Here is a 24,334-nt window from a genome sequence, read left to right on the forward strand (position 1 = left end):
AACCGTCCTCAGTTCACAAACTCTCAGCTGCCATCCCCCATTTATCCTCCCAGCAGTTTCTGTTGGGATTATGCAGTGACGACAGGGGTGATGCTGCACGTCTCCCTGCTGCTTACCCCTTTGCCCCGTGTAGCCACAGAATTCCCTGCCGGGATCCCCTTTAGATCTCTTCCATTCTTCCCTCTTTCAGTGCCTGACGTTTTGTGCGTCCTTGTCGTGCTCAAGTACGGTAAGGTACGGGTAAAAGATAAACACGCTCGGTTCATTAGTGGGAGCTTCCTCCTTTCTGCTTTCCTCGGGGAGGGGAGAAAAGGCTCCTACGAATAGCAGAACCCCGCCTGCGTTCATGCCGTTACCTAAACAATGGGTTTACTTAAACATATAAAGCCATCGCCGTAGAGAGATCCTTAAAAAATTGTTTTTGCTGTCCTCAGCCGTAGGGCGAGCGATCCCTCATTTGCTGGAGAGGGCTCCTCCCGCCCCTTCCTCCTGCTGCCCCCGCCTCCCGTGCCCATATATCACTACTCCCAGCACGACCACGCACCCAGCCCAGCACGCCGCCCGCCCGAGCCGGGGAGCGGGGCCGGAGCTTCCCCTCGCCCCGGGCACCGCCGGCTGCCGGACAGCGCCCGCGCCCCGCCGGCTCCGCTGAGGCCCGGAGCTGTCCGCGCACGCCGGGTGCTGAACCTCCTGCAGGCGCCGCGGGGGATGGAGGCGCCCGGCGGCCACGACCCCGCGCCGCCCGCCTGAGCCCGAGCCCGAAACCGCGGCCATGGAAGAGGAGCTGAAGTGCCCGGTGTGCGGCTCGCTCTTCCGCGAGCCCATCATCCTGCCCTGCTCGCACAATGTCTGCCTGCCCTGTGCCCGCACCATCGCCGTGCAGACCCCGGAGAACGAGCAGCACTTGCCGGCCCTGCTCCAGCCGCGGGGCTCCGCGCCGCCCGCAGCCGCCGCGGCCGCGCCGGGGACGGGCTTGGGGCCGGGGCCGGCCGCCTCGCTGGACTCGGAGTGCGCGGCGGGCGGCGGCGTAGACCACGCGGACAAGCTGAGCTTGCACAGCGAGACCGACAGCGGCTACGGCTCCTACACCCCCAGTCTGAAGTCCCCCAACGGCGTGCGGGTGCTGCCGCTGGTGCCCGCGCCCCCCGGGGCGGCGGCGGCTCAGCGGGGCGCCGGCCCCGCCGGCTCGTCCCTCACCTGCCCGCAGTGCCACCGGAGCGCCTCCTTGGACCAGCGCGGCCTCCGCGGCTTCCAGCGCAACCGGCTGCTGGAGGCCATCGTGCAGCGCTACCAGCAGGGCCGCGCCGCCGCCGCCGCCGCCAAGTGCCAGCTGTGCGACCGCAGCCCGCCCGAACCGGCGGCCGTGCTGTGCGAGCAGTGCGACGTGCTGTACTGCGCCGCCTGCCAGCTCCGCTGCCACCCTGCCCGCGGGCCCTTCGCCAAGCACCGCCTGGTCCCGCCGCCCGGGGCGCCGGGCCCACCCGGAGGGGGCGACGGCGGCGGGAAGGGGGCGGGCGGCGGGCGTAAGCTGCCGACGTGCGCCGAGCACGACCTGGAGAACTACAGCATGTACTGCGTGAGCTGCCGCAGCCCCGTCTGCTACCAGTGTCTGGAGGACGGCAGGCACGGCAAGCACGACGTCAAGGCCCTGGGCGCCGTGTGGAAGCAGCACAAGGTAAGCACGAAGCACGTGCCAATGGCGAGGAGGAGCCGGGGTGCCAGCGGGACTTTGTCTCCCCGCTGTCAGTTCAGAACTTCCATCATCATCCCAGGTGACCCATCATCCCTTGCACAGCACTCTTTGGTCTCCAGTACTCTCTCCAGTCCACAGTCTCTGCTCAGGGTCTTCTGGTGTCCCACAAACTCCTCCTGCTGCTGCCTTCCCTTACCTCAGCCAGGCTGAACCAGGCCTGGACGGGCACTTGGCTTTAGCCAGCCTTGTTATGGTCTGTGCCATCCCATGCAGGCCTATGGGCAGCAGGAGGAGGTGGGGAGGTCATTCTTTCATTTCTCTCATTACTTTCACCTCAACAGGAGCTGCCACAGATGTTTTCCACCACAACTTCCTATCGGTGAGGGAGAGTGGCCCTCAGCCACCCAAAGGTGTTAGGAGGAAGGCATGACAGGAGCTGTCAAGGGTCATCATGTTTTCTTCTGTGCCTCAGAAAGATCTTCTCCTCTCCTCAGTTCTCAAAGCCTGATAGAACTGCAGAACATTCTGAGCCGGAAGGGACCCACAGGGATCACTGAGCCCAGCTCCTGGCTCCACAGAGCACCACCCAAAATCCAAACCCTATGCCTGAGAGTGTTGTCTAAACACACCTTGAACTCCAGCACTTGGGTCTGTGACTGCTGCCCTGAGTAGCCCATTCCATGCCCACTGCCCTTTGGTGAAGAACATTCACGAAAGAGGCCAGAAGGGATGGTTGGAGGGACCTTAATGACATGAGTAGACAACAGCAGAATGGGCTCTGGAGACAAGTGCAACTTTACCAGATTCACACTGCATTGCACTCTGGTTTACCCTTCCCTTCCCTGCTGCTCTGTAGCTCTGGGGGCCCCTGGGGACGTGTCAGAGGCAGCCACTGTGCAGCACAGGCAGCTTCCCAGGTTCTTGTAGTTCTGCTGGGTCATGTGGCCGCGCTCACCATGCAAAAGTCTTCGCAACCATTTGAATAAAGAGAAAAACATGACCATAAAAGTTTACAAAGTATATGATGTTAGCTCATTCTTGTTAAGAATGATGGACCCTCTAAAATATTTTGTTACTACAGATGCACATACAGAGGGGAATATAAAACTTCAGTGCTGAGAGTGATCCTTTGGAGCTTCCACTTAGAGGGAAAGGGCTTTTCCTACAGGCTATGTAAAGAGCACTTGGCTAGCTTTGCTGGCCACGGGATTCCCTCCTCTCCTGCAGTTAGCATCATAGGAAGCCCAGAGAAATCCTCTCATCCAGGGAGATCCATGGCAGGGGACAAAGCCAAGACTGGTCTCCTTGTTCTTCAACCATAGAGTGGCAGAGCACAAGCCTAAGACTTCTAGTAAGAGTAAAAAGTTCATTTTTGATTTTAAGGCTTCCCAAAAGAGACTTGGGGTGAGCAGCATAGTTTGTGCATCTAAGAGACAGAGTCCTTCAGTATGCGTGCTCTCTGCCAAGGGTTCTGCCAGCTCCTCCCTAATGTGATGGCAGGGGAGTTGTTCTCTTGGTGCAGAAGGAACAGATCATCACTACTTCTGCTAACAGCAGGATCTAGGTCTGTACAGAATTACTCAAACCAGCAGTGACTGAGCTCACTGTTGAAACGTGGTTAATGTTATGTAGGCTGTGAGAGACCAGCTTGTGTTGTGTTACAATTTACTTTGAGTTAAGATTGGTTGGAGCCTTTCTGAGCAATGTGATAAACTTTCGGTGTAGTCAGTGCGTGCTGACAGTCATTTTCCTGTTTTCTTGTTAAAAGAATGAACAAGAGCTTGTTGGTTTGTCTGCAGTTTTGCTAGTTGGTTTTCCACATTTTTTTCTGGAAGTACTTAGTCACAAAATGTAATTCCTCTTGATTTATGGACTCATGGTGGAAGTTCTAGTGGAAGTTTAAATAACTTTCAAAATTAACTGATTTGGGGACTCTGACATTGGGCTCTTGTAGATGTTACTTTTCCTATAACTATATACTTGGCAGAAAATAAATGTAGCGGAACCACAGAGAGATAACCTAAATTATCAGCTCACACTCATTCAGATAAATTGCTCTAGAATTAGATACTTATGCTTAGTAATAGTTCTCACATGCAGCAATTTCTACTGGTTTATTACCTGAAGTGACTTTGGCCAAGCCGTAAGTTACTTATACTGAAGTCTTATTGCATGTGGAATGCCAAATGGAATTCAAGCTGTGTGTGTTCTCCCCAGATAACCTGGCGTAGATGGTAGAGCAGCAGGTGGAAGAGATTCTCCATGAGCTGAGCCTGCTCAGGTGGCAGGTCAGCACCTGTTCCCCACCAGGTGATAAGCACCTGCTTATCTCCCCCTAAGGCAAGGAGCAGCATTCGTCCCCTGTAAAGAGTTCCACTGCCATGTCCCCTCCTCTCACAGCTCACTGTTTCATCCCACACCATTATAATTAAAAGCTAATAATTTTTTTCTACTGGCCCTAGAATTTTTTTCAAGTATCACTGCCTATCTTCTCCTTCAGAATCCATTTTCATTCAATTTCTGCATTGTCCTTCTCTTCAAATTGTTTGACTTCCCCTTTGCCTGAGTCTTACACAGGGGATCAGTAGAAAAATTACAGACTTCTTGGTGTGGTGTCTCAGACCATGCAGTGAGAAGGGCATTTACTCCCAGCTGTGCCAATGGCTTGATGGCTATACAAGACTGTTTGGCCTTTGTTGATGGTACAGGCTTGCCCATTGCACTACTGTATGTAAATTCTCCAGTAAAAAAGGGCCACAACTGCATAAATCAGCTATAAATCCACTGACATAGCTGGTCTTTGTTATGCTCTGTTACACCACTTACCTCTCTGGACCAACAACTTTTGGTTATTAAGTAAAAGGGAGAGGTTGGTTTAGGTCTTCACAGAAAGAACAGATATAAGTTTGTAGGCCTTTTGACGTATGATGCATACATTTCACAGTCTGCACACTGGTTTTATATGTACAGAAATGCCAAAACAAGCTTTACCTGGACGGGTGTGAGAAAGGCAGGCAGGCAGCTGAAAGCAAGTGTTGGAGTCTGCATGCCTGCTTGGATTTGCTGGTGGGAAAGAGTTGTATTCTCAAAAACGTGAGGGCGCTTTCAGCTTGCAGCACCAGGATAAGCTTATCTAATCAATAGCTAATCTTCTACTGCAGAGAGATGGAGGGAAAACAAGTTAAATGAGCATGAACTTCTCAGTTGAAAGAGGGCATTGGCATTATCTGGTTCATTTTCTAAAATCAAAGGAAGCATCAGTCTTCCGTGCCTATCTGGATTTAATTACTCACCCTCATTATCTCTCTGTTCCTGTCTTTGATAGAAGCAGAAACCTTGTGTCCACCTCCAGAATCCTTGCTGCTTTTTTTGTTGCAAGACTAGTACTGAAGATAACTAAAGGTAGAATACTGCTTGTCAGGAGTCATTAATTGCTGTAGTCAGTGGAGCTTGTAACATTTCAGTTTGGCTTCAAATAAATATTCTGCAGCATGTGAGATTGCTCTGAGTGTGCAGGGCATTTTTTATGGTTTGATTGGTTTACTGAGGGCTTAGTCATGTAGTTCTGTTTGGTTTTAATGGGAAGTGCATGACTAGATTCCACTGCTTTGTGAGGTATCTTTTACAAATGCTTTGAAAAACAGGGCTATTATCTCTAAGTGGGTTTCGTAAATGGAGATCTCATCTTCTCCCCGGTTCCACACTGCCATCATATTAATGCAGCCACAGTTTTTAATGAGCACAAAAATTCACTTAAGAGCCATCTGATCGATGACATTGTCAAGTTTCTATTCCATTCCCTTGGAATGGTAGAATGCCAGGAGCCAGCCATGACTGCGCCAGTTGACAGTAGTGCATGTTGGTTAAAATTCATTGGTGTGTTTTTGGATTTCTACCCGGTGGCCACCTGTAACTCTTGGCTCTTCCTTTCTGGTGAAATGCACCTTGATTTGAGAGTAAGGGCTGATGTGGGAGAAGTGTAAGCTTTACTTTTGTTGGGACCAATTCTTGAAACACTGAGATGATTTTGTTGGGCCAGGCACTAGCAGGGCACGTGGTGCTTATGTCCCCTCTTTCTTTTCTCCTGCATCTCCACTACTTTGTCACGTGCCAGTTCCACCTTGTCATATGTCAGCTGGACAAACCAAAGTCCTTGTGGATGGAGTGGGAAGTGCAGTCAGCAAGGCTGGGCTTTCAATTATGCCAACCACATCAACCCGCAGGAAGCAGATCCAAGTCCTGATCAGCTGTGCTGGAGGAGAACAGGACCCTTTTAAGGGATTATGGTTTGTTTTTGTGGCCTCAGATAGCTTTCATAGCAAACAGAATTGCTTTACGGTTTTATAAAGTAGCAGAAGTTTGTGCAAGAGATTATTAAATGTTTAAGCATCTAGCACTGTAATTGTTGTGCTCCCCACTATGTTTGTTACAAATTAGTTGTAGTAAAGCATATTTCATTTTCAAATATAGCACTAATGCGATGCCTACAACTGTGCATAAAGAGGAAGGTTTGTGTGAATAGGAGGGGAAAAAATACAAGTATGGCTTCATTCTTTATATATCAGCTCTGTTTTCAGCAAGGGCGTGCTGGTGCCCCCTGCCCACATGTCACTGCAAGGCTGTGGCTTCAGAGCTGGGGCACACAGTGCACACAAGGAGCTGCTGATCCTGCTCCTTTTTGCCCTGAGCAACCAAGTGAGTCCAAGGAGAGACTATGTAGGGGCGTTCAGGTGGGAGGTAAGCCCCAGACTTTGTATGCATGAGGAATTGAGCTGTGCCCTTTTCAGAAGTGGAACAATTTACTTTCCTTCAGGAAAAAGATGGAAGCAGGCAATGAGCGGTGACTTGCGGATTGCAGTTGAGTCTCCTGTAAGAAGTTCTCATAGCTTTTGTGCCTTCCTATGCACAAGGCTCTGTCTTCAGGCACCCTCTAGTCCTATGGAGTCAAGAGACTACAAACTTTTGGAAACCTGACTTTAGCAAGGAGGCTTCATTTTATGTTTCTTTATGTCAGTTGAATATCTGTTTGATGAGGATAGCACCTGGGCATTGGCAGTCTGATAGATAGCAATTGTGACTAAGGAGCAGACCCATGAAGAGAGAGTCTAACCAGTAGGGCTTCGCACAGGAGCCCAGAGCCCAGCATTAGGTGCATGTCCTGTGGGGAAGGCTGAGCATGACAGCAAAACACATCACCAATGTCACTCAGAATGGGACCCATCTCATCCCTCCATGTTATGCTGGCAGATATCTAATGCTGGATTTGGACTGGCCATGGGCTGACAGATGGAAAAGCATGGTTTCTGTAGTCCCAGTCAGGCTGCAAAGAAACTGTGAGAGGGCTGCACCTTCAGGCCATGGTTCCTCCTCCTTCCTCCAGACCCTGAAAGTCCTTCAAGAAGCTGCCTGTTCACTGTAGAGATCTTAGCTGCAAGCTGAGCAACGGGAAGCTGGGTCTTTAGTATGGGCTTACAGTAGATGAAATCCTCATCTCTCACCTGTCAAGAACAAGGAGAAGAGGTTGTTTTAGCTATTCCGGAAATACTCACCCATTTGTTGGGTTGGAACATGGAAAATTGAAGCCCTAAAAGGACATAGCAGTGAAGTCTAAAAACAAAGATTTATCTCTAAAGTCATAGGTTTGATAGAATGTACTATGCTTGTAAAGATTTCAGGCTTTGATGAAGAGAAGTACTATTTTGGAAAGCACTTGAGAATTTCACAGCATGACAGATGTTACTGTGTAAGACAATTATTTCCTTATACATGTGGGTAGTTGTCTTGTAAAAAGTATTTTGACTTACAGAGTCACTGCAATAACGTGGAATGTACAGCCACAATACTTAACTGCCCCCACATGCGTATTTCTCCTTTATTAAATCTTACTACAATTAAAATCTTAACTCTTCTCTTCTAGCACAAACAGCCTGCATGTATAAGAATACGTGTGACAGCAAGTAAGCCTATTAGCTCATCGTTACTTGTTAAAAGCAAGGATTAGTAAGAAATATATTTACATTTTATCTCCAATTTTTCCTTTTATTGTTTTTTCTTTTTTTTTCTTGCAGGCACAACTGTCTCAGGCTTTAAATGGTGTTTCAGATAAAGCAAAGGAAGCTAAAGAATTTTTGGTTCAGCTGAAAAATTTATTGCAGCAGATACAGGTAACTGTAGAATGTTAGCCGTTTTGATTATATGTAATCAATAGAACTGAGTGAATAATTTATCTGATGGCTTTGTCTCCTTCACTGTTCTTGTATTTCCTGGAATCGTCTAACCTTTCTTGGATGTAAGTTTGCTAGGCAAAATTACTCATCAGATAATGTCTATGAGCCTGTTTTAGCTTCCAGATTGTTTGCTGTTTATTGCAAGAATCTGATACTCAGTACTGGACACCGGAGCTGAGTTGATTTGTATTTGATTGAACCCCTTGGTCATGCTTCCAGCCTCCCTCCTGCTGGCTCTTCCTTGAATTGGACCTCTAGGATAAATTCTCCTTTTACCCACTCAACACTTACTACTTGTTTTTCATCTTGCATTTTCTAAAAATGTACTTGTTGCTGGATAAAATCCAGTCAACCTGTTTATTAGACAATTTGTAGGAAGTCAAAAAAGAGGAAAGAAACACATGCTGCTAAGTCAATTTGATTGTTTATTAAAGGAGAAGGCATTTCCACACACGCAATTGCCCAGCTTTAACAGTCAGAACAGAGCTCATGGTGAGTGCAGTAATTGAGGGCACAAACCCCAAAGGAAGCGAGTTCTGTTTCCAACCAGATTTACACTCTGATCAGTGCTGGAGGTCATGTGGTCCTCAACTCCCTTCTCGCCATGCAGAGTGGGGCTGCAGATGTGTTGCTGTGCTTTGAGCTTTGTGGTGTCTGGAAGGAGGTACTTTCTATCTGTAGCCACAATGTGTGCTCTACGATACGCGTGCTCTTCTTTCTTCAACAAGCAAGTCTTATTTCTGTTGCTAACAGAAAGCCAAAGCAGAATTTCAACAATCTGTGTTTGGTTTAGGGTTTAATCATTTAAAAAATGTCGCTGAACACTGCAAATTATGAATTTGTACAGCAAGTGCTGCCAAAGCTCTCAGATTGCCACAGTGCAGTATAATCACACACCCTCACTGCCTTCTGCAGCACGGTGGGGAAGAGAACAAAGGGAGATGAGGAACCTGGTAAAGAAGAGTGCATCTAGCTGAAAGAAACCAGTGTGGAGACACCAGGTGGTGCTTGTTATGTGCTGTGTTTTGAACGCACTGAGGTTTTTCTCAGCTGACCTTTGCTATCTAAAAGTTAAACAGCCCATCTAGCCCAGTCACCTGGGCTTCTTTCATTGCCCAAGGAGGGTGGGCACCTCTAGAGAGCAGTTCCTCCTGTGTGTACTGACAGCTATTTTGGGGCTGCGATAACTCATCCAAAGCAATAGTTTGTTGCCACTCTTTTCTTGAGTCTCCTAGCTCCATTAAAAATCTGGTTTTTTTTTTTTCCCCTCTTAAAACCCAAAGATGGTCTATTATGACTACTTATGACTATGCTGTAAAATCTGTTAATGTATTTCAATAAAATCACTGGCAAATTGTTCTGCATAAGGGAGCTGCTACAATTAAATCAAAAGAGCAAGAAATTTCGTTGGTGCTGCTCCTTGCTTAAATACTGAAGGTGGATTTGAAAGAGGGAATTGTATCAACCACCCACTCTCTAAAATTTAGGCATGCCTGAGCATAAAGCTGAATGTGAACTTCATGTGTTGAGCCAATCTCCAGCATGAGTCTGAACTATGTGTAGCTCCTTGGCATCATTTTGTCTCATAACAAATTGCACTCTTCCCAGGTGAAGGAATTGGTACAGGGATTGCTCCCAGTGGGCAGGGCTGGTGTAGTCACGTTGTTTAGGGGAAGGGTTTAGAAATGTCGTGAGCTGATCTGTACCTTTTGGCTGGTGGACCAAAGAGTAGTTCTTGGACTGTTTTTTGGGTTTTTTTTTTTTGGCAGGGGGATAGATAAAGATTTATACATGTAGATTCATACCCAGAATACCCAGAACTGAGATATATCTCAGTGCAGGTTATTTCTAATAGGTGTTTTTTGGTGGTCACCTAACACTTACAGACACTTAAGGCAAAAATGCCTTAAAAATGAATTTTTGCACAAAGGAATGGGCCATGTGTACATTTTACTATCCCGTTTCAGTGCATTCCAGACCACTTAGCCATCCACACTCTTTATCTCCTCACTGTGAACGTCAGAGCTATGGGGAACAGAGTTTTTGTCTTGCCCGGGGGAGACTGCAAATTCTTAATCTCTTTTTCCTTTTTCCTGTTTTGCAGACCTGTTGCTTTCTCCTCCTCTTCCTTCCCTTCACCTTTCTGAGGTCACTTCTACATCTGATAGTCTTACAAACTTCCTGTTCCTCATTGCCGCTCTTGTTTCCTTGCTCCTCCCTAATGCTCTCATTATCTGATTTTCACATTTTCCCATCTGCTGTAACAATTTCATCCTTTCTCACTTGGAAGAGGCATATTGCCAAACACCCTGTGTAAAGCGTGAACAGAAAATGATGAGAAAAATGGTGTACTACCACCATGTACAGACTCAGGCTACATACACAAAACAGCACACCAAGAGAAGCTTGATAGAAAGAAGCTTAAGAGGGAGTCAGGTGTGATATAAGCCGAGGATGGAAAGATACAAACAGGAGGTGTCTAGGATAAACCTGCAACAGTAACTGAGCTGTCTGGTGTCTCTCCTCAATCCCTTCTTGCTGGCAAGTGAGTAGAAAAAATGGCATAAACAAAAGAGCTGAGAAACAGTAACGAGTTAGAGATGTGTAATGGCTTTCCATTGACATGCTTCTCCTTAAGCAGATACATATATATATATATATATATTTAATATGCTTAAAATATATTTTATATATATAGTATGTATATATATATATATTCATTATTTGGAACTGGGAGGAAGGCTGATAGGACAGCAGAGCATTTTGTGGCAATAGGAGCTTGAAAACTTTTTCCTGATTGCCTCATGGGCAGATGAAGCGAGGGAGAGCTTCCCTTCAAATGGGTGCTGCAGCACCAACTCCACAAGAAGGGAGAGCTATCACCTGGAAGCACAAGATGGTTTTGTACCATTCACCCGGATTTCTTCAACTGTACAGGGAGTCGGTGGTAGCACAGTTTGTTCCTCATTTACCCTACAGGAGCTGATGGAGGGCTGAGTGATAGCCAGGCTTTGTAGGGGGTACAAATTGTGCACCTCACTTGCTGACCCCTGCCCAGCAGGGTTTTACCACAGTGCCAATAAAAGACTGTGAGTACTAGCTAGTGATTTCAAAGGAGCTACGATGGGTTAATTATACAGAGTGGGACAGACTCCTCTTATGTATGAGTGTGCAGTGGGTTTTGATTTTACATTATGTTGTACTACATCTGCTGTCTGGAAAGTGCCAGTAAATCAAGGTTTTCATAGAAGCCCACTTTGCAGCATGGCATCTTCCTGTTTCATTTTATAGCATGCAGCTATTAATGGCACAGCCGTAATGAAATCAGAAAGGCAATAGGAATGCTAAAGCCTTGAAAGGATATCTCTGAATGGAAAAAACAGGTAAGAATAAACAATAGTGTAGTGATAAAGCATATTTTCTTTGGTGAATATGACTCTTCTAGGAGAATGGATTGGATTATGAAGCCTGTCTTGTTGCTCAGTGTGATGCCTTGGTTGATGCATTAACGCGACAAAAGGCCAAACTGCTCACAAAAGTGACCAAGGAACGTGAACACAAACTAAAGGTGAGTGCAGCTCTCATCAGCTGTAAGTATTCAGCTCAGTGTGGCTGTTGATACCTGGTGTTACTGTGCATTTTGTCAAGTCCCCAGCCCTTCACACAATGCAAATTCCTAACAACCCAATTCTGAAGTTCTTCAGCATGTTCCAGTTCAGCAGTTTAGAAGAAAAGTGCTTAGGCACTTAATGTTAGGCATGTGTGAATCCTTCCAATGGCAAGAGACCACTTCTGCTCAGGTATAACCTTTGGGATTTTGGTGTCTCTTCAAATCTTAAAAATTCAAGCAAGCCTCCAGATGTCCATGTGCTACTCAGAAGTTATTAAAGAAATGCTGTAAAGGGGGGGAAAGAAAGCTATAACTGAATGGACAAAGTGAAAGTCAAAAAAATGGATAAGTTTCTTGAAATGTGGAACTGTATAAGTGATTTTGAAGAGTTACAATGTGGATAACATTAATAGTATCTAAGACGGGAGGAGATATCACAGTGAAAAACTGAACATGAAAAGCAATGAATAAAATCAACCTGAGGTCGGCGTTTGGAAATCTCCATGCTTAACAAGAGCCAACACTTAGGACATGATTCTAACAGTACTGCTTATCTTACTGTTCGTTCCTGTTAGCCTGCGGTAACTGAGGAGTTGTGCTACTGAACACAATGCTACTAGGCCTAATTTACAGCAGAATGAAGTCCAAAATCCTAAAAAGGAAAAGAGATGCCTTTTTAAATTCTTAATTCTAGTAGTGCATCCTTAAGCTGAACAGGATTGATGATGAATTATGAAAAGAATGGTAGAGTATAATCTGCAGTTATCCTCTGTAATATTTGCCTTTTAAGACAAAGATTTTTTGAAAGCTCAAGTTTTAGTGAAAGCACGATTGTAAATGTGAATATTGCAAATGCAGAAATATGTTCTGTGCTCCTCCTGCCCCAAGCAAACCTGAGCTTTGAGCAATTAATCTGCTCTGAAAATTGAGATTCCCCGTGCGCAACATTTTGCCAAACTAATTATCGGTATTTACAATACAGAGCAAGCGAGCGTAGCTGATGGAGTTGTGGCAATGGCCATATGGCAGCTAAATTAAGCATTGCTTTTACACGCTCTTCCATTTGTTGCCTCTTCTGGAATAATTTTATGCATTTCGCTGTAAGCTGAGGCAATTATCAGAACTGTGCTGATGCCTGTTTTCCAGGTTGTTTGGGACCAGATAAACCACTGTACGCTGAAGCTACGTCAGTCAACAGGGCTTATGGAGTACTGCCTAGAAGTTATCAAAGAAAATGACCCCTCTGGGTTTTTACAGGTATTTTCCTTTCCGGTGAACTGGGGGTAAAAAAGATCAAAGATAAAAAGATCTGACATGTGAATATAAAAGTATACTGCTTTGCTAATTAATGTCTTCCCCTTCCAAGACAGATTCCTGCTGGTAACGTCTATAAGGCCTAGCCAAAACTCGTGCCAGTTACGATTTGAGTATTGCTAAACCTTATGGTTTTATTCCATCCTTTCTGCAACAGGCAACTTACTGGAAGCTTGTGCTAAGGTCCAAAGAGTTTTTAAATGTGTAGAAGGCCCCTTGGAGTCTGCCTCTGTAAATATATTGAAAGAGATTTTATGGTTAGATCTCATGTAAGCCTACGTCAAGGAAGATTGGCAGGTATCTCTTTGTTGTCTGACTCCCTCTGGCTCACTTGCAGGAGCTGTGCATCCCAGGTCCCAGGGAGGAAGCGGGATGAGTCTTTCATAGTTATCATCACTGAGATGAGGGAGAAGATGGGGCAAGTCACGAAAGGGTCAATTGATGAGAAAAAATATGCGTTTTATTATCCAATCAATTACTTGGCCTAACTAATCACATTTTATTAACATTTTCCTTAATTATTATTTTGCCATATTAGTTTTATTGCCTTATTAATTGCCTAAGAAGAAATGGCTCCAAACAAAATGGTCCATATGTGGCTGTCAGCAAAACAGGGCACGCCACACACATGAATGCATGAATGTAAGGCCTCTCACAGTATCCCTAAAAAACAGGATGAGAATTAACCAACGTAAGCTCATTAGCACTCCAGATTGATTGTTACTGTCACGTCTGGTCTCAAACAAGAGTTAAGAATGTGTGGTGTATATTAATCCCAGAGACTATACAGCGTTTTAGCAGGCTGTCAGTTGGATACTACTGGACAAATGTAACCTTTAGGTCTAACAAACATGCTTAGGTACTTCAGATGCTTTGTTTACCACTCAGCTTACTTTTCCTACAGCCTTTGTGTCTTCATTCTTGGCATTCACCTTTCATATAAAAATGAATCCTGCAGCCAGGATATAGAAACACAGCCAAGAGACCCAGCAGCCCTGTAAGTGACGCCGAGGTTGCAGGAAGGCTCCTCTGCTTACTGCGCAGAGTGGCTGGGACCTCTTGGTACAGGAACTCAGGCAGAAGGGTCTTCCAGTGACAGTAGTGAGGAAGGATGTCTGAACTTCTACAGTAAAGGAAAACTCACTCTGACCTATCCAGAAAAATTTTGCTCTCTTTGATTGACAGGAATGTCACTCAGAAGGATTCCAGGTACCCAAATGGCATAACTGAGCTCAAGGATGGTTGAGTTCACTGTTTTCTGTGGAGACAAGATCTCCCTGACAGAGGACATCATCTTATTCTGACCTGTGGCCTAAGTGTCTATAGGCTGAGCAAGAACAAAGATTTAAACACAAAACTGTGTTTCGATGTAAGGATAGTGAGTCCATCGTGTTCTTAGGAAATCTGTCTGACAACCTATCTCCCTTGCTGTGAGAAATAAACACCTTCTTTCCCATTTGATTTTTTTTATTCCTTTTGACTGAAATATGTCTGCTAAACAGAGAGACCCTCTGACACATCAGTCTCTCTTTAAGCAACTGCTGTTTGAACAGGAGAGCAAAACCATACAGTGCAGATCAGAGAACAGAGTTCTGAAGTGCATGAGGCATTCAGAGATGTGATATATAACAATACTAATGGCCTTTACAAATGCAGTTTTTATTTTTGAACTCTAAGATGAGAATGTTTTTTGAAAGGAGGAGACCAAAGGATATAACACAAATGGAACTCCCTTCAGAATTGAAGGATCCCATCTCAACTTTTGTGCTGTCGTATTCCTGTTTTTCTTGTGCTGCATCTCAGAGCTGTTCTATCACTTCTCATGTCTTCTGACGTGCTGCTGCACCTGCACTTTCATCATAAGCCTGATGGTCTCTTTCAGATTTCAGATGCTTTAATCAAACGTGTCCAGGTATCTCAGGAACAGTGGGTCAAAGGAGCCTTGGAGCCAAAAGTGTCTGCCGAATTTGACCTGACGCTGGATAGTGAACCCTTACTGCAAGCCATTCATCAGCTGGATTTTATTCAGATGAAATGTAGGGGTGAGCTTTTGTGATTTTTTTTTTTTTTTCTGTTTTTCACACCAGTGTTGAAATTGTGCTGGGAAGAAGGGAGGTGAAGGGGAAGGAAAGAGGAACGACTTGAGATTACTGGGTATTTTTTAAAAGTTTTCAAGCAAATTCAGGTTTTTGGGTGTTTCCTAGAATGGTGCGCTCACCTTGCGTGCATTGACCTCGACAAAGTCCAACAGTGATGCCAGGGGCAGTTAAATATTTGTAAAGATAGAGTAGGACTGTCTGTTAGCTTTGACGATTAAGAAGATGTTAGATACGTGAAACTTTATGCCATTTTACAGCATTCATAGGTTGATCACAGCTAATTGAAATGCTGGTCATCCCCATCTTGTCAGGAACAGTTAAAGTTGTAAATAAATATTCCCCTCAGCACACACACGCTGGAATAGGGAAATAAGCCCTGTAGGGAGATAAGCCCTATAAACCCATGTATGAAAACTGTGTCATGATTAAAATAAAACTGGGAGATAGAGTTTCAGGAGGAATGTAGTCCAGTAGCTGTACTGTTCCTTGATTCCAGGTGACAGAATCATCCTGAGGGACACAGAAAAAAGGAAAAGAAGGTTAAGGAAATTATTTAAAAGCAGAAGCTGATAAAGAGCAGATGCCATGGGCAAAAATATATATGTATAAACAATCATATGCTTGTAATGTGCTTGGTTTATGCAGAGCAGATTAGAGAGATACATAGACTATCTAGATGTTAAGCCCATTGTGATCCCTGGGAATCATGCCATGATCTTCATTCTGTGGTGATTCAAGCCTTAGTTATACGAGTAGATGACAGAGTAGAGGCTTTCAGAAGTTAATTGAATGAATTAAGGGCATTCATGTTGTGATGTTGGATGTGGTGTTTTGTATATCAGCTTTTGTTGGTGGTGGTTTTTTTTTTTTCCTCTAAATAAGTGTGAGGATTTCTGTTCAGTTTATCTGTTCTCTCTGGGTCTAATTCTGCACCTGTGATACTCAAGCTGGAGTAATTAGGGTGGATCACTTGGCAGGTGAATGTGTGGAGAAACAATGGGTAAACAGTTAAAGGCCACAGTCTGCTCACTAGGAGTGGCTTGCACCTCCACAGAAACAGCCTGTGCTAAAGAAGTTTGTCAAAAACAGAGCTGGTTCTCTGAAATGCCAACAGCCAGCAAAGCAGACAAGAGAGAAAGAGTATTACTGATAAAACTTCTCCAAATACTCTCTCCATTTATCTGTTTCAATCAGTTTATATCTAATGCTGGCCATATTTATTATTAAATATATTTAATACTAATCTTCCACCACTCTCCCTCCCAAACATATAAAGCATTTAGCTAAACTATCCACTTAAGTTGCTAATTAACCACAGGTCACTTGAGGTGAGAGCAGCTTAGGCATTTGGCTTTTGGATGTTCATCTGTCAGTAAGCTGGAGGACTTAGAGACTTTAATTGAGCCAGATTCACTGGAGCTCTGTGAGAGATACTGCAGTCTGTTGACATCCCCACTTGATGTACAATCACAGTTAAACTCTGGCACTGAGCTACACATAGCCTGAGATGCAGAGGACAGGACTGGACTGCTTCTGCTCAAACCTGCAGAGAGGTTACAGACCAGGTTGAGTATTGCTCCCCAGTGGCACTTAAAGAGTTAGACCTCAGGAAGGGCTTTTCCTTGGATTATTTTGGCATTGACCAGGAAGTACGCTTCATGTCCCACCAGCTTTGTTACCAGCTGGTGCACGTGGAGGCCAGGCCTTCCTGCAGATACTGCAAACAGAAGTGGAAACGCCATTTATAGAATCATAGAAACAGAATTATTTGAGTTGGAAAAGACCTTTAAAAGTCATCTAGTCCAACTCCTCTGCAATGAACAGGGACACATGCAGCTAGGTCAGGTTGGTCAGAGCCCCATCCAGCCAGACCTTGAATGTCTTCAAAGACAGGGCTCCCACTACCTCTCTGGGCAACCTGTTCCAGTGCCTCATTACCCTTATTTTAAAAAACTTCTTCCTTATGTACAATCTTAACCTCTCCTCTTTTAGTTTAAAACCATTTCCCCTTGTTGTATCACAACAGGCCCTGCTAAAGAGTCTGTCCCCTTCTTCTTTATAACCTCCCCTTTAGATACTGAAAATCTGCTATGATGTCTCCCCAGAACCTTCTCCAGGCTGAACAGCCTCAGCTTTCTCAGCCTGTTCTGGTAGGAGAAGTGTTCCATCCCTTGGATCATTTTTGTGGCCCTCCTCTGAAGGCACTCCAGCAGGTTCATGTCTCTCCTGTACTGAGGACTCCACATCTAGATGCAGTGCTCCAGATGAAGTCTCACCAGCGCAGAGTAAAGTGGCAGGATCTCCCTCACCCTACTGGCCACACTTGTTTTGATGCAGCCCCGGATATGTTTGGCTTTCTGGGCTACAAGGGTGCATTGCTCGCTCATGTCCAGTTTGCCATCCACCAGTACCTTCACGTCCTTTTTGGCAGGGCTGTGTTCCATCCTTTCATTCCCCAGCTTGTATTGGTACTGGTGGTTGCCAAGACGCAGGTGATAGGCCTTACACTTGGATTTGTTGAACTGCCTAGGCCCACTGCTTGAGTCTGTCTAGGTCCCTCTGGATGGCATCCTGTCCCTCAGGCACACCACAAACCTTGGTGTCATCTCACACATCTTGGTGTCATCTCGCACATCTTGGTGTCATTTATCCTGGGCACCATTACTGCAGAGGCATAAGGGACTGTGTTATTTCCTTTTGCACCTCCGTGTGCCTGAGCAGCACAAGCTATTGACTAGTCCAGAGCCAACATCTGCAGGTACCAAGGATAATTTAGTATATACAGATGTATTTATATTTTCCAGCTTATGACTAGAAATCTATTTGAATTATTCAGTCTGACATGTTGGCATTTTTATTTCTGAAATTTATATCCATGGGCATTCTTTTGGGCATACATATCTCTATGGACATCAACCAATGTTGTGTTATCTTCTTATGCATTAGTGGTCTTGTGTCTCAAAATACAGGTAATACATAGTAAGCATTGGAGCTATGAGCACTCAGACCCGTTAGGAGAATAACTTTGCTGGGAGAAGAGCTGGTGTTGCAGGGTGCTGCAGCAAAGTCACTGGGACTTCTGAGCCTCCAGCTTCACACACACAAAAATCTGTGGCTCTTCACCTCTTTTCCTCTTTCTCCAATCTTACCTGCTCCAATCTTAGCACACCTGCAAGTCATCACTCTTTGCCAAATGCTTGGTGGGGAGCGGGGAGTGTTACTAACTCGCTGTACAGATTGATCTGTCAAGAGTAGATGCACTACAGACATCAGAGAACATCTGTAAAGGGATTTTGGGGAGAGCCGAATAGAACAGGGTCAGTGCAGCTTTCCCAGCTGCAGGATGTTTCATGACAAATGCTTTGTGACCCAAGGTCGGTAATACTGTTATCGACGCTTAGTGCATGACTGAATTTCTAGATTTTTTTTTCAAGCTCTGGCCTCATTCAACCTCAGTGCGCTTGCATGGGTCATTTAGAATGAAAGCTTGCTTGTAAGTAAACATTGATTCACTGTGTTGAAAAAAGAAGAATGAAAATGAGAACAAATCACATTAGATTTGCTCTGATGACTTGTTCTTGTACCTCACTGGTGGACTCTGTAAGCCCACATCTAGAGCCAATCTCAGCAAATAAAGATCAGGGAGTGTTTTGCTTTTTCTTTTTACAAAAACCAAAAGCAATTCAGTACCAAATTAGATGTGCAGGGGCCAGAAATGTGACAGATGCAGAAGTGATGCTCAAGCAATCAGATTGACCAAAGCGTCTGACTGACTGCTTTGGTAAGAGTCCCTCAGTTCCCAGGCTGACTGACCTGCTGAGACACATGTATGGCTCTACTAGTTGCTGGTGTGCTGATCTTTCTGAGATCTTCTTCCTCCATCTGAGTGTTTTTCTCTCTTGCTTCTTCTGAGTGCCTTGGCACATAATTCCCCTTTCTTCAATGAGTCGCTCATTGCGTACAATGCATTTTCTCAGTTCAGGCGATAAACAAAGGCAAATAGCATGTGTTCCTCATTTGCTTTGTTCAAACAGCTGGAATTGCCTTGCAATCTTGATTTGTTGTAAAAGGAAGACTAGGTACAACATAGGAGAGAACATTACTACCCTTTGCTTTTCTGCACCACCTCTGAGCGATCACTTGTACGCTCCTTGTCTAGAATGGCTCCTTCCTTCTTCCACATAACAGCCCCTGAGGATTCCCCAGAGACATCTTCAGCAAAACCTCTCTGCTTCTCCAGCCACTGGTTGCACGGCCCAGTACAATAAAACAATAATGCTTCATACTGGGCTTTATCTCTGGTTCTGCCTGTTCCGCATCACAAACAGGTCTTTGCCTCTGGTCTTCTCTCTTGATGGCGCTGTTTGTAGTGCTCTTGCTACAACACTGACTCAGGGTGTTCCCTGGTAAAGATGCTTCATGCTTCTAAGGGTCCCGTTCTCCCACTGCTTTCACGTCTTTAAAAATCAGTCTGGGAAGTTGGAGGGCATCATTGCACAACTTGCTTTGTCAAGATGACAACTAACAAAATCTTAGAACAGCCCTATTCTGTTCTGAAGTGCAATCAACTTCACAATGCATTGAGCAATGTGTTTTTGAAATTTTTGGGCTGACACAAGGCACATTTTTTAGCTAAGCATGACCTGCATGAATCACTTTTAAAATACCAGGACGTTATTCAAGCTCATTAATAGGTCTTGCTGTGCCAATGCAGTATCATTTCTCCCTTTATATTTTTAATCTGTTCCTTCAAAAACTCTCTAGGGGACTTTTAAGTTGAGCAATAAATGGGACAGCGCTGTTATTTAACATCTGAAACTTCTTCTTTTCTGGTAGTTAACCTATATTTGTCTTGTCTTAGTGCCATCCCGTGGCTTTTCACTCTGAAGTGTATCCCAGCATCCCAGTTATTCAACTCCTTCCATACTTCCTATGACTTTCACAAGAGTGAAAGTCTCTTTCCTCCCAGTGGAAGTCTGAGATCAGGGTAAATCTCTGCCCATCTGTGTCTGGCTGCACCAGGAGGGAGACAGGAGTGCAGGCATGGCAAGCCTAATCCAGCAAAGCTGGACACCTGCTCTGTGGGATTTTCTTACCCTTGGACCCTTGAATGGCTATGCAGCTCAGGAGTTTTGGTTGCTTTGTGCTTTATAAGCTTCAAGAATGAGCTTTCCATCTAGTTCTGCCAGAGGGAGACTTGGAAGTTGGAGGGACCCAGCTAATGCCTCCTGAGAGGGCTAGCCAGCTAGCTAACCATTTAAAATTGCCTTTACCTCTGAATTCATTGCCCTCCATTTTTTGGCTCCCACAATGCCACATTTCTGGTATCTCATAGTGCCTTCCAGAGGCACTATGAGATATATGAGATATAATATCTGAACTTTTCATGTGTAAAAAACAAGCAGATGTTTATTTATTACACCCTCTGAATCATTCTTGAACACCAAGAAAAAACAACAAGATGGGGGTCTTTTTTGTGGCTTTTTTTATTTTTCCTTCTCTTTCTGCAGAAAATCCTTCAAGAGGTTTGTAGAGTTCCTTTGTAACAGACCATGCTCAATCTGCTGGGCTACTAACCACCTGGGTTCTCTGCAGTGATGGGTAATGCCAGAGGGAAGCTTCTGTATTATTTATCACTGGTGGGATGTTGACTTTTTGCCCCACTTCTAATGTGGGGGTGAAGCGTTAGACCCCTGACACCATAAGAGGCATTTTCCCTATTTTTTTCACAGTGTTTGTTGCGTGGAGCATGAGCAGTCCTTTTTTTTATACTCAGGGGTTAAATGGGACAAAAGGAACAGCTCAAGGGCTTAGCTCTCATGTAGGCAGAGGAGGAAAATAAACAAGAGGCTCCAAGTGGAGTATATAAAAGAAGAGTAAATTGACATAGATAAGAGCTCAGTTCAATGAATGCTCAGAGCACTCAGCTTCCTGCAAGATGCCATGCAGCTCTGAAGAAATGATCCTAGCACTGAAATTCAGCCTTGGGCAGAAGAGCGGGCAGGGCTTGTATGTCACGTGTATCCAACTTATCCTGTGTGATGTCAATCGTGCGCAAGACATGTGCCAAATCTCTCCAAGAGATGGAAATTTCTCATTATAATTTCCAGCAAGGGGTGAACAGTGAGGGTTTAGATGTGCGTGGTAGGGAAGGTGTGGTGGAGGCCTCATTCCTCACAGAGGCACGGCTGAGTGTTATATTCTGTTTACTTTTACTTCTAAATGCTTCTCAACAGTCTCTTGGTGCTTTTCCTATGCCAGGCAGTAAAAAAACACGTCCGTAGGTAATGTTGCAGCTGTAATTTCTGAAGGGACAGAGCTACAAGCAGTCTCCTGTGATACAGATGTTCCTTTTGCCAGCTGAACTTAGAGAGTTAGATAAACATTGCAACTGGAACTATTTCCAAGTATGTTTTAATTTACATATTTCAACCAAGTGGTTTGTCTAGCCAAGTAATGACATTTTGTTATTTATATTTTACTGGGTTTTGTTTCAAGGGCTCTCTTAGATGGTTGGACTAGATCAAAGGTCCCTTAGAACTCAAAACATTCTATGATAGCCCATTAACATTGACTCCCCATGACATGAAGGGAAAGAAGTGAATGGTTGTGGTCCTCCTCCCAGCACAGACTGAGGGGCTAGGACAGAGCTACACTAATCTGTACTCAGTTCCTGTTACAGTGCCACCTGTCCCACTACTGCAACTGGAGAAGTGTTGCACCAGAAACAACAGCGTGACATTGGCCTGGAGGATGCCACCTTTGAGCCACAACCCAGTGGAGGGCTATATCCTGGAACTTGACGATGGAGATGGTGGCCAATTCCGAGTGAGAATTTCATTCAGTATTTATTTGTATTTCTTTGTATATGAGTTTCCTCAGGAAATAGATATATTTATGTCTGGGGAGGGGCCAGGGAAGGTACAGTTTATCAAAGCATCCCTTTTTCCATTAAGTAGATGTAGAAAGCCTTGGTTGTGGTTCCTGCTCATTAGAAGAAGTCCCAGCTTGGGTAGGAAGCTTGGTTGAAATTTTTCCTGGGGTACTGGCAAAGAGGCCTTATGTATGTGAAAGATGGAATTTCAAGTCATTGCCGTATCTACTGCATGCCCCTCCTAGGGAACACCCCTATGGAAAATCCCATACCAGCCTATAAGAGCTGAAAGTGGTTCATGCCACATATTAAAGATTTCTTGGAAGTCCTTCCTCTTGCCTATCCATAGAGGCCCCTTCTGACAGATGAGATTCTTGGGCTGGAAATGCAACTCAGTTTTTCCTATTTTTCTGAGTTAAATTGGCATCCTGTGTAAAAAAAACACAAGTTTGCTAAATATTTTCTTTGGAAGGGAATAGGCTGGGGGAGGTGTTCCGCAGGTATGCTGCGGAGGCACTGGTAAGCACGGGAGGACACCCCAAGTGCCATTCTCCCAGAACTCCAGGGTGATTCCACAACTGCTTGCTTATGCCTGAGGGTGCTGAATATTTCTAGTCTCCCATCCTCTCCCTCTACATCCCCAAAAAACAAACCACAGAAATAATTCAAGCAGCTTTCTGCCAGCCACGTCCTGCTGGAAGCAGTGGTCTGCAGTGCTGTGGCTTGCTGCTGCTGTTCATGCTTCTGTTACTTCAAGACCATGCTAAGCCAATGCCATCCCTAGAGGCTAGTGCCTTGAAATCATTACTGCAGAGCACATCTGCTCTCTTCACAAATGGGAAATCATGCCAAAACATGGGATGAGATTTGTCCAGGAGCTGTAAACTGACTTCCCACGGGAACCCTGAAGGTTACTAAAGATGAAAGTGGCCTTCCTGACCTCCCTCAGTTGCCTCCCTGTGCCAGACTGCAACATCCACAGCCAGCAGAGACACCTCATTTGGATGCTCCTCATTAGAAAAAAAACAGTGGTGTTGTACTGTGTTTTGAAAAGTACACAGTGTTTCTGGAATTTTTTGATTTCTTGGTCCAAGAACCATTTGGCATGTGTTTGAAGAGGCTGATCTCTTCCACTGGAGTTGTGAAAAGGTTCCTTTGTTCAGGAGCTGCTGACACAGTCAGTAGGTAAGAGTGGCATAACGAATGAGGTGTTAGGGGTTGTGTGTGGCACATTCCAGTGTCTTGGATAAAACATTTCAAGTATTATTCACATCTAAATAAATACTTGTGAATAAACAAGATTTCAGAGGGTGCCTATCCAAGGTGTGAATGAACCCTGGTCCATTTGTGTGCGGGGCTTTATAACTAGCAAAGGCTTTAGGACTGCCAATGCTGCCTGTTTAAGATTTTGTGTTGAAAGGATACAATACAGTCTCAGTCCTTATAGTTCAAGGGTTGCATTTCCCAAGCAGAACACTTTACCCACAGAAAGACAACCTACAGGCTTCTCAGAAATGCCATTTCAGTGAAAGTTTTCTGACCCTTTTCCTGAAAGTTTATATATCTGAGTGCAACAACACTGTCTACACTTATCAATACTTGATGAGTGGATTTAAAGAATGTTTTTTGTTTCCTGTCGTAAAGGAGAGCACTGTGAATAAACACTGTGAATAAACAGGCAATGGTAAAACTGTGTTAAAACAGCACTCAAAGTAATATATGGACTAGAAAATGTGAGAATTGTCCTACAGATACAGCCTATTGCACAAGCAGTGTATTTTATAATATGGAGATAAAACCTGTTCTGTTAAAATTCTTTCTCACTCTGAAAGATCATAGGGTAGCTCAAGAGATTTTGGTAGTGTAGCAGCCACTATGGTAGCGAGGTGGACAAATGCATGCCCTACTTCATCACATGCTCAATTTTGCTCTTATGAAGGAGCTCTAATCAGCCGGACTGCTCCAAGGCAGTGTCTTATCTGACCTGAGATAAGGGGGCTGAGAGCTCTGGTTACTCACAGCCTTCAGCTCTTTATAGTCTTTCCTGCCACAAATCTATGGATTTTGCAGGATCAGGGGAATCAGAGTTGGAAGGCCTAGGAACTCTGGCTTTCAGCATGCTGCTTCAACATGATTATTTCCTTTTCTATCATTTTCTATTACTTTGTTCAGTTTTCCAATGACCGTGAGGCTTCTAGGCTACTTTCAGTTCATCACAAACTATCATCTGGCTGATCCTGTTCATTATTTTGCCTAGCTTTTCCTCTTCCTGAAATATTTCACATTACACCAGTGCTTGCTCCTTAACAAATCCTTGCAGACTCTTACTGTGTCTCTGCTGTCTAGTTGCTGTTTCATCCAGTGATGCATGTAGTCCTAACCTTTAGGAGACTGGCTTCTTCTGGCCCTGTCTTAGCAGGTTTCAGAATCATATGTTAATGCAGGCGTGAGGAAGCCTTTCCAACAGAATGAAACTGTGCTTACTTTATTTATTTATTTTTTTAATTCTTCCTTTCC

General features: G+C 44.7%; 1 protein-coding gene across 4 annotated transcripts in view; it reads left to right on the forward strand.

The window, feature by feature from the left end:
• The first annotated feature begins 542 nt into the window (after positions 1–542).
• Positions 543–24,334, forward strand: part of TRIM67 (tripartite motif containing 67) — a 36,820-nt gene continuing 13,028 nt past the window's right edge. The window contains exons 1-6 of one of the 4 annotated variants that reach the window (XM_025149193.3): positions 543–1,675; positions 7,762–7,857; positions 11,366–11,488; positions 12,677–12,787; positions 14,727–14,886; positions 21,614–21,771. In XM_025149193.3, coding sequence (XP_025004961.1) covers positions 773–1,675; positions 7,762–7,857; positions 11,366–11,488; positions 12,677–12,787; positions 14,727–14,886; positions 21,614–21,771 — 1,551 coding nt within the window. In that variant the 5' untranslated portion in view covers positions 543–772. The remainder of the gene's footprint in view (positions 1,676–7,761; positions 7,858–11,365; positions 11,489–12,676; positions 12,788–14,726; positions 14,887–21,613; positions 21,772–24,334) is intronic. The other 3 variants (XM_015284378.4, XM_025149194.3, XM_025149195.3) reach the window with 3 other exon arrangements.

This window comes from Gallus gallus, chromosome 3 (assembly GCF_016699485.2).
Source record: "Gallus gallus isolate bGalGal1 chromosome 3, bGalGal1.mat.broiler.GRCg7b, whole genome shotgun sequence".
In the NCBI taxonomy this organism is placed as follows: Eukaryota; Metazoa; Chordata; class Aves; order Galliformes; family Phasianidae; genus Gallus; species Gallus gallus.